This window comes from Ochlerotatus camptorhynchus, unplaced genomic scaffold, assembly GCF_037179485.1.
Source record: "Ochlerotatus camptorhynchus isolate MF236.1 unplaced genomic scaffold, CSIRO-AGI_Acam_v1.1 ptg000697l, whole genome shotgun sequence".
In the NCBI taxonomy this organism is placed as follows: domain Eukaryota; kingdom Metazoa; phylum Arthropoda; class Insecta; order Diptera; family Culicidae; genus Ochlerotatus; species Ochlerotatus camptorhynchus.
This window is the reverse complement of record NW_027041173.1, coordinates 312,239-323,102: the sequence shown is the minus strand read 5'-3', so window position 1 is coordinate 323,102 and position 10,864 is coordinate 312,239. Positions and strand designations below refer to the sequence as shown.

The 10,864-nt window shown below is 41.1% G+C and overlaps 1 protein-coding gene across 1 annotated transcript; it reads left to right on the top strand.

The window, feature by feature from the left end:
- The first annotated feature begins 213 nt into the window (after window positions 1–213).
- Window positions 214–1,392, top strand: LOC135714704 (uncharacterized). The gene has a single exon (XM_065238094.1). The coding sequence runs from the start codon at window positions 577–579 to the stop codon at window positions 1,390–1,392; it is 816 nt and encodes a 271-aa protein (XP_065094166.1). The 5' UTR covers window positions 214–576.
- Window positions 1,393–10,864: the final 9,472 nt, after the last annotated feature.

Below are 10,864 nucleotides of genomic sequence, written 5' to 3'. Positions count from 1 at the left end.
CGGTAGCTAGCCGACCCTGGGTGTTCCGGAGCTTGCTCTTGTCGCCTGAGTCGACCGGGTGCTGTATGTTTGATCTCCGAGTAGGTAGTTGGTGAGTGCTGAGTTCTTACATCAGTTATACTTGGCGCCCAACTAAAAGTCCGCGAAAGGTAATCAAGGTTCCGTCGTAGTATACAAAAATCTAAGGATTTTTCCGACGGGAGGTGGCAGAGATCCGTGCTTGCACGTATGTTTGTCTCCACTTCACTTTTTAGCACTTTGGTGAAATTTTTGCGAAACTCGAAGTGTTTTTCATTAAAAGAGGTCCTGAACCTAATTTGCTACCGATTGTTGTTTTTCTCATTGAAAAATTCGTTGATGATGGTTATTTTTGTTTTTTTTTTCGTGAATCGTTTATATGTAAAAAAAAAATCATAAATCATAATTGAACTTTATTTATTTCATGTCCAATCATCACGACAACAATCGCGCACTATTTGTAATGATGTTTATCACTGTTTGTTTTGATCCGCATACGCGATGTTTTTATACAATTTTGTTTTAACCCACTACCCACACCACTGATTCTCCACAACAATGACACGCAAGAAACTAGCAAAGGCTCAAACAAATTATGAGCCAATTACCTGGCAAGCAGAGGAGTACGATGCAGATGATTCGGACCTGGAAGAATCACTTGGTATTCCTAGGCCGCTCCCATCTTCCCATCCCAACTATCCGCTAGAGGAGTTGGAACTGGACCTCGAAGAAACTCTGATTACATTGAGAAATCAGAGGACAGAAGGCCGCCTCATGCCAGAAGACGTTAGTAAACTTAAACGAATTATGAACCTGTTTTTGCGTGACATGAACATCGTCACTAGTGACATTAATTCGCGATTTTTACCCCCTAGCGCGACATGCGAATACAGGGAACCCGAGCCGGACCCGGAATCAGATATTGTGCTGATAGTTCCCAGCTCTGACTCGGAAGATTTAGATCCGTCCTCCAGCGAATCCGATTCAGATTCGGATGACCTGCTTCAGGTCAAAAAGGGAACGTACAGAAGCCCCATGTCACGCAATAGTTCCGGCTTTTACAGTCAGGAAAACACCAGTAAGTCGAAGCTTCCTTCTTTGAACTGTCCTCGCGACTTACCTGGTAAAGCTTTCCAAACTTCAAACTCACTAACTTCGAACCCCGAATCCCAAAGAAAGCAAACCCGATCTTTTAAGATCAGGAAAAAGGCCATAAAGTATATTCAAGAGGAACCTACGGCCAAAGAACTGTGCAGTAAATTTATATCGATTTTCGAACTTGAACATTCTAGGAATATTCCACGTTCTGGACGCACACCTGGAACCCAAACCCATTCTTTCAAACATCACAAAAAGAAAAACAAATCGTTCTAAACCAATACAATTTAGAAACATATATTTTCTCCTTTTTATTCCTAGGTACATGCCACTCACAAGTCCGTCGTCCAGTGTCGTGTGGGAATTACTTTTTGTCCCCAGTCACAAGGGCTAACGTCGGCTTGTGTCGGATGAAAAATAACCTGGAACATAAAAAGAGAAAGTAAATTTTTTTCAATTTTTAACACCGAAGGACTATGGAATGTTAGTCGATTGTGTTAATTTGTTAAGGATAATCGTTAATTTGGTTAGTCTATACCTGTCCAAGTTGGACTGAGGGATGAAGGAATCCGGTCAGTCATTAAACGGAAGGATAGCTAACAATTTGGGAATGGATCATACTTACCTGATCTATTTCGGGGATCCACTGGCATTGGCAGAATCGGTAGACGAAGAGGGATGACGTCTTGCCCTCATCTACGACCTGTAAAAATGTCGGGGTGGAACAACCCCATGTTTTAATTGGCCTAGTAAAATCAAACATTTTTTTTTTGATTGATTTTAATGTGTACACTTTACTTACCTGAATGCATCTTGCACCGGCAAGATGGCTTTCACGGTATCCCAGGAATTATTGGGTTGACTATGGGCCAATCTTTCGAGCAAAGATTGTAGCCGTTTAGCACAACAACCCAAAATACGTGAGCTCTCCTAAAAAGACACACACGCATACAAACGAAGTCAATACTCGTTATGCTATATACGTACGTACTACTTACCGAAACGTTTCGTCCAAATTTGGCCACTTTTATAACTTTAATCACTTCAATGTTTTCCCGATTTCACACTGTTACGCATAAAGTAAATAAACAATAAAAACAATAGATATGCTGTGACAGTTGCAATTGATACAATACGAAATGTCACGCGAAATGTCAACAGTTGACAGTTTGCCCGCCGGCGAATTAATTCCGCCAGGGGACTCGGCCGTGCGTACCGAATGTGATCTAAAGTGGTGTAAATACTTGTAAATAGGGTTGTGTAAATATAATTGTTTTTCGCTGCGCAGCAATAATGTAAAATGATACAAAGAGAGTTGTCTACCCATAATACGGGATTATTTTAATGATTTTGATTTTGTAAGATTATAGCATGTGTTGAATTATTTTCATTTTAATAATTTTAAATATAATAATTGTGTATGTTCTCGAGAACCCAATATTTTAGCATGTTTTTATATTATTTATATTTTTAATTTGTAGTAAAGTTGAATTATGATTTCGCGCGTTTTAGAGATAAATTGTTTATATATTGTGAATTGAATGTTGTTTATGTTGCACATCCACGAACCTATGATGGTTGAAGATGAGGGGCAAATTAAAAAAAATGCAAAATCACTTCGTGCTTTCACATTTTTTTTATCGGGGTGGTGGATAGTGTAACCGTTTGGTCACAAATTCATAGATTTTTGTCATTTATGTTATATATTCAGAACCTTCACGTTTCTTTTGCAGAAACAGCAGTATACCACAGAAGTGATAGGGTTCTGTACCGCTGTGAAAATGTTGTGCCGTTACGTTATGTCCACCATAGAGCTACAAACAACTATACAAACAAGGATGACGGGATGACGGGATGAAGGAAAATTGGGAGAAAGAACGGCCATTGCCCAAAATCGGCCTCTTTTAATATCAGGCGTCCGTGTGCTAAGACGCAATTGTATTAGCTAAGTGCAGTGGTTGGTGTCTTAGAACGTGAACCAGGACCCCCCCCCCCCCTAGCAACAGCTAGTGTGCGCTAGGGAAATTTAACGTTCAGGTTACTAAATACCCTGCACCAAAAATCGTAAATTAATTACGTATTCGTCCGATAGGACCTCTTTTTTATATTGGACCTTAAAAAGGTCATCCGTCAGCACACGGCCGGCTCGAGAAATATTGGAAACAGTTTCCGAGCCGAAACAATACTATCTGGCCAAACGTAGGCCATAATCGCAAAGGAGTTTTCCCTTCTCGACTTGACCAAGGTGGCCTTGCCACGGTCGGCCGATCGTGCCAACGAAGGACGACGCCTGCCATCCCACCGTCCAGTAACGCCCGCTGGCCTTTCATCCACTCGCTTCGCCAATCTGGCGAGAGTTCCGGCCGCACCGTAGGACAGGAGTCACTGTGTCGGCCATCCCGATTCACCATCAACGGCAGCAGCGGTATGTACCGTTACAGTAAACAACGCGATTAGGCTACACGACACATATTACACGAAATTATGAACACAGAACAACACGCACACAACACAGAAAGTGGCAAATAAAAGCATCTAAAGAAAAGTGAAAGTTCTTCGTTTTTGTATCGCGAAACCCTCTGATTACCCGGTAGCTAGCCGACCCTGAGTGTTCCGGAGCTTGCTCTTGTCGCCTGAGTCGACCGGGTGCTGTATGTTTGATCTCCGAGTAGGTAGTTGGTGAGTGCTGAGTTCTTACATCAGTTATAAGATAATAAAAAACACGGACCTGGATGGCCATAAGATCGTCCTCCGGAAGATACGGAACATCCGTAAAAGTGATCCAGAGGTTTCTTATATCACAGTGTTTAAAAAAGAACTGCAGAGCTCTAAGATCAGTTTCACATAATGATAAATTTACGGATGTTCCGTATCTTTTTGAGGACAGTCTCATGGCCATCCGGATCCATGTTTATGTCACGACCCTAAATTCTATCTTAAATCGCAGTTCCAAGAGTTTTCGAAAAAAAACCACGGTTTTTTCACAGTTTCATCGATGATCCACTTTTACGGATGATCAGGATCTTCTGGAGGACGTTCCAATGGCCATTCAGGTTCATTTTTACGGATCTTCCGGATGACTGTCCCATGGTCATTCGGTTCCATGTTTATGTTAAGACTCCAAATTCATTCTAATATCACAGTTCCACGGTTTTTCGTTCGTGTGAACGATGGATGGTTCTCCCAACAGCTGGTGCAATTCTTGGTTCATTCGCTTCCTCCACGTTCCGTCATCCAAGGGCGCGTTTGTCCTCCACGAGCATAGTCATGGTCTCGTGGCAGTAGACGACCACCGGTCTAATCAGGGTCTTTTAGGTAGTCAACTTCGTGGCGAATTTTATTCGACCGGAGCGTCCTCCGGAGTCCAAAGTAGGCACGATTCCCTGCCATAATGCGTCTTTGAAATTCTCTGTTGGTATCATTTTTGACGGTCACCAGTGAGCCCAAATACACGAACTCATCCACCACCTCGATTTCGTCACCGTCAATCTGAACTCGGGGTGGGAGGCTAACATTGTCTTCCCTAGAACCTCTTTCTTTCATGTATTTTGTGTTTAATGCGTTGATGGCAAGTCCAATCCACCTAGCTTCAGCCTTCAGTCTGATGTACGTTTCTGCCTTCGTCTCAAAGTTCCGTGCCATGATGTCGATGTCATCGGCGAAGCCAAGAAGCTGAATGGACTTCCTGAAAATCGTGCCACTCGTGTTTATCCCTGCTTTTCTGATCACACATTCTAACGCAATGTTGAATAGCAGACACGAAAGTCCATCACCTTGCCGTAACCCCCTTCGAGATTCAAAGGGACTCGAGAGTGTCTCCGATACTCGAACAACGCACATCACTCGATCCATCGTTGCCTTGACCAATCGCGTCAGTTTATCTGGAAATCCGTACTCGTGCATAATCTGCCATAGCTGATCACGATCGATTGTGTCGTATGCGGATTTGAAATCGATAAACAAATGATGTGTAAGCAAGTTGTATTTGTGGCATTTCTGCAGAACCTGCCGAATCGCGAATATGAACCCATGAATCCCTGCTGGTATTGCCCAATAAATCTCTTGCAAATGGTGACAGGCGGCGGCGTATAATGTGGGAGAGTACCTTGTAAGCGGCGTTCAGCAGTGTGATCGCGCGGTAGTTGCAGCAATCCAACTTGTCGCCTTTTTTGTAGATTGGGCATACAACACCTTGCTTCACTCCTCCGGTAATATCCCCTCCTCCCAAATCTTGGCAATTACCCAGTGCAGCACTCTAGCCAGTGCTTCACCACCGTATTTTAATAGCTCACTTGGTTGTTGATCTACACCAGTTGCTTTGTTGTTCTTCAATCGACCGATCTCCTCCTCAACTTCCTGAAGATCAGGGGCCAGTAGCCTGTCGTCTTCTGCACGTGCTCCAAGGTCTGTTGACGTGCCACCTTCGTTTTCTTTTTATGTTGTTGATCTTCCAGACGACGGTCCCATGGCTATCTAGGTACATGTTTAAGTCACGATCACAAATTCATTCTTTTATCACAGTTTCTAATGTTTTTGGAAAAAACTGCGGAGCTCTAGGATCAGTTTCATTGATTAACCTCTTTTACGGATGTTCTGGACTTACCAGAGGATGGCCCTATGGCCATTTGGGTCCATGTTTATGTCATGACCCCAAAATATTTCTTATATCGCAGTTCCACATGCTTTCGAAAAAAACATAGAACTCTAGGATCAGTTTCGAGGGTTGATCATTTTTAAAGATGTTCTAGATCTTGCGGAGGACGGTCCCATGGCCTTCAGGGTACATGTTTATGTCACGACTGCAAATTAATTTATATATGACAGTTCCAAGTGTTTTCGAAAAAAAAAAACCGTGGAGCTCTAGGATCAGTTCCATACATTGACCACTTTTACGGATTTTTCGGATCTTTCGGAGGATAGTCCGATGGCCATCTGGGTCCATGTTTATGTCACGATCCCAAAATCATTCTAATATCACAGTTCCTAACGTTTTCAAGAAAACCACGGAGCTCTCGGATCAGTTTAGAGAATTTTCCACTTTCACGGATGTTCCGGATCTTCCAAAGGACGGTCTCATGGACATCAAGGTCCATGTTTAGGTCACGACCCCAAATTCATTCTGTTATCTCAGTTCTTAGTGTTTTTTTTTTCAAAAACTGCGGAATTTTTCGGATCTTCCGGAGGACGTTCCGATGGCCATCTGGGTCCATGTTTATGTCACGATCCCAAAATCATTCTAATATCACAGTTCCTAACGTTTTCAAGAAAACCACGGAGCTTTAGGATCAGTTTCGTTAATTTTCCACTTTCTCGAATGTTCCGGATCTTCCGGAGGATGGTCCTATGGGCGTTCAGGTTCATGTTTATGTCACAACCCCAAATTCTTTCTATCATCACAGCTCCTAATGTTTAAAAAAACGCGGAGCTCTAGGATAAGGATCGTGGATTTACCACTTTCACGGATGTTCCGGATCTTCCGGAGGACGGTCTCATGGCCATCAAGGTCCATGACCTAAATTCATTCTTATATCACAGATCCTAATGTTAAAAAAAACACGGAGCTCTAGGAGAAGTTTCATGGATTGTCCACTTTCACGGATGTTCCGGATCTTCCGGAGGACGGTCTCATGGCCATACAGGTACATGTTTATGTCACGGCCCCAAATATTTGTTTATATCACAGTTCCTAATGTTTTCAAAAAAAAAACCGCAGAGCTCTAGGATCAGGATCATGGATTGACCATTTTTACGGATGTTCTGGATTTTTCGAGGACCGTTCTGTTGTCTCTAGGATCCATATATAGGAACCATCACTGTATTCTGGCTAATTGTGAACATTTGTGCCCATTATTCTAAATTACAGATCTTGCGCCACTTGCAAAACCCTACAAACACACCTTTCAAAAAAACGTGTAACAACTCTTTTCACTTTTTAAAAAAGTAGACGACTTTATTTTCAAGTGTTTTGCAATCAAAATCATCTAGAAACCCTAGGAATTCTAAAGGTACCACAATTTTTGAAATTCATTAAGAAATGGCTAAGTTGTGTTGCCGTTACACGTTTTTCGGAGGCATCGTATTCGGAGTGTTAATGTACTTCAACGCAAGACTAAAATAGTACGGGACTCCCAAAAACCAAACCCCTCAACCAATACACAAACTTCTCAAGCATCAGATTTTTCAACAGTGAAATGCTGGAATTGTCAAAAGACAGGACAACACTGGAGATCCTGCAAGGAGCCAAAACTAATTTTTTGTTACGCTTGTGGAAACATTGGTCGAATCACAAGAACATGTGAGCGCAATCACCCCCAATCTTAGCCTTATGCTAACAAACAAAATTCCACAAATTCTCAACAGCAATCGTTAAACTAGATGCGGGGTGCACTGAGCGGAACCCGTCCATCTCGCAAATATTAAAATTGGTCCCCAAAACCAACAGCTCTGAGCAATTTAAAAAGTATCAAGAAACCTTGCATATAAAGGTCAACCCTAACGTTTGTCCAAGAATACGCGTTGCTATTTTGGACACAGATATAATCGCTTTATTAGACTGTGTTGAGAAGTGTTGATATTTTGGATATCAACGGACAACCCATGATCAATTTAATCTCCGCAGATCATAATCGACAATTGAACCCTACCGACATAGAATCAGAAATCTGTCTAACGATATGTTCATTAGAACTAACAGAAAATGAGAACATCCTTACTCATAAGCCACAACCAGAACAAGACGAATCACTAGATATGCCATCTCTAGAATTATCTAGCAACCCCGAACGAGAAATTGAAAACATAGAAATTGAACATGACTTAACAGGATACGAGCGACAACTGCTCACAGAAACATTAAAATGTTTCCAATTGACTAGTGAAAACAAACTTGGTAGAACTACCCTAATAGAACATGAAATTGAGACGATAGAAGGCGCAAAAATGCGGGACTTGCCTATGTACAGATATTCGCCCAGTGTATGGGAGAGCATAGAAAAGGAACTTGAACGATACGAAAAGCTAGATGTGATCGATGAGTGCACTAGTGAGTTTGCTAGCCCATTAGTACCGGTCAAAAAGTCGAATGGGAATATTCGAGTCTGCATGGATTCGAGAAAAATTATTTCAATTACCAAAGAAGACGCTTACCCGATGCGCAACATGAATGAAATTTTTCATAGGCTACAAAAAGCAAAATATTTTAACATCATTGATTTAAAGGATGCCTATTTTCAAATTCCATTAAAATAAAATTTAAGAAACTTTACAGCCATCTGAACCCCAAAAGGACTTTTTCGATCTAAAGTTGTCCCATTTGGTCTGAGAAACGCCCCGTTTACGATGGGTAGGCTAATGAATAAAGCCATGGGATTCAATCTTGAACCCTTCGTATTCATCTACTTAGATGACATAGTGATAGCTTTTTTTTTTTTTTTTTTTCCTTTATTTACAAGGCTTTTAGCCATTGGCTGGTTCGCCTTGGGACATAGTGATAGCTTCAGAGTCCTTAGAAGAACATTTCCGTCTCTTGAAAGAAGTGGCAAAATGCTTAGAGAAAGCTGATTTGACAATTTCTGTTCAAAAAAGCCGCTTTTGTAGAAGGCAAGTCAAATATCTGGGGTACCTATTACCTGAGAATGGCCTGGCAATCGACAGTACAAAGTTAGAACCAATACTTAATTACCCCCGCCCTAAGTTAATCAGGGATGTCCGACGACTTATGTCTTGCAGTTCTACTTGCTGTTGAAAATTTTCGACACTTTATCGAGGGGACAACTTTCACAGTCATAACCGATGCCAAAAGCATCACTTGGCTGTTCACAATTACTGCGGCTAACGGAAATTCAAGACTACTTCGTTGGGCATTAAAACTGCCATACTTTGACTTCTCAATACAGTATAGATATGCCAATTTGCGTACGAAAATAGGTAGCAACCCTGATCAATTTAAAGAATTTAAACTGGTTGGTGGCAAAATTTTCAAATTTGTCCACAACACAGCAACAATTGAGGATAAAAGATTCCTTTGGAAATACTATCCTCCAGAACCAGAAAGGAGAGAGATTATAAAAGGTGTGCATGATCCAGCTCACTTAGGCTACGAAAAAACAATTGCCAAGCTAAAAGAAAAACATTATTGGCCTAGAATAGCCCTAGAAACAAGACAGTTTTGTAAAACTTGTTTGCCCTGTAAAACTTCCAAAAGTACAAACATAAATAGCACCCCACCTATGGGCACCCAGAAACAGCATTGTGACCAACCATGGCAGTTCCTAACGTTGGATTACCTGGGTTCGTTTCCACCGTCAGGTAAAACTCGAAGTACTTGTCTCCTTGTGGTTACCGATGTATTCACAAGATTTGTTCTGGTTCAAGCTTTTACACAGGCAACAGCCTGTTCACTTGTTAAATTTCTTGAACAATCAATTTTTCTTTTATTTGACGTACCAGAAATAATATTGACGGACAATGGTAGCCAATTCACATCAAAAATGTTTAAAGAACTCTTAACACACCATGGAATTACCCATTGGCTCACACCATCCTACCACCCACAAGTTAACAACTCGGAAAGAGTTAACAACTCGGAAAGAGTTAACAACTCGGAAAGAGTTAACAGGGTTATTACAGCCGCAATTAGGGCCACTATCAAATCAAGTCACAAAACGTGGGCAGACAACATACAGAGCATAGCAAATGCGATTAGAAACTCAACGCATGAGTCCACAAAACATCCGACGGACGAGAATATGCATCACTTAAAGAAACTGGTGGTGATCAGCACACCATTTCAGCAAAAGAAAGAGAAATTTTGTACGCTCAAGTCCACTAAAACTTGAAGGAAGCGTACTTAAAGCTATAATAAATTAAGATTTAATTCAAAAGCACCGAAATACGAAGTAGGTGAGAAAGTTCTCAAGAAAAGTACGTTTCTGTCTGATAACGGGAAAGATTTCTGTGCAAAATTTGCTCCCAAGTACACGGAAGCTGTAGTAACAAAAGTCCTTGGGGATAGCTATGCATTAGCTGATAATTCCGGGAAATCGCTAGGTATTTTCCATGCCACATTTCTCAAAAAGTTCTAATAAGAGTCAAACAACCGGAAAAAAAACTAGATTAGTTAACACGAATTTGTAAATAGCACTACACTGAATATAAAACAAAATCTTCACTTAGCCTAGGTTATTAAATAGGAATATCACTGTTGTCGTATTCCGCCATTTCGGATGAAATCAAATTACGAGCAAAATCGCGACTGCTCTAGGCAAATATCGATCACTGAATGACGCCGTTTTTTTATTCTCAAAGCTTCCAGTCTTGCCGGTGAACCTGAGCTAAGGGCGAAGCTTTGCGTTTTTTTTTTTATTTAGCGTTTGAATTCTTCCGTTCCATCTCAGAGCTTTTCATAAATTCTCAACTGCTAAATTACCCCAGTGCATCTTGCTAGAATTTATTGAAAGCTTTCGCTTGAAATATTTCACCAGGAATAGCTGTCAAATCAGAATATGGTTCAGTGGAAGTTTTATTACTTATTTACTTTAGTCGCGTCATAGCAACTGTTATTTACTTCACAGTGACCTACTTTCACTTTTATTCTACGCGTACCTGCCCTAAATTTTCATTCGGCTGTGCAAGTGTCTTATTTACTACATCTCCCTTCTCCTCTACACTTGTCTCACAAACAAAAAACGAAGAAAATCTTTACATATTCGAGTCGTCAAATCACAGCAAGCTGTCATTGTATCATGTT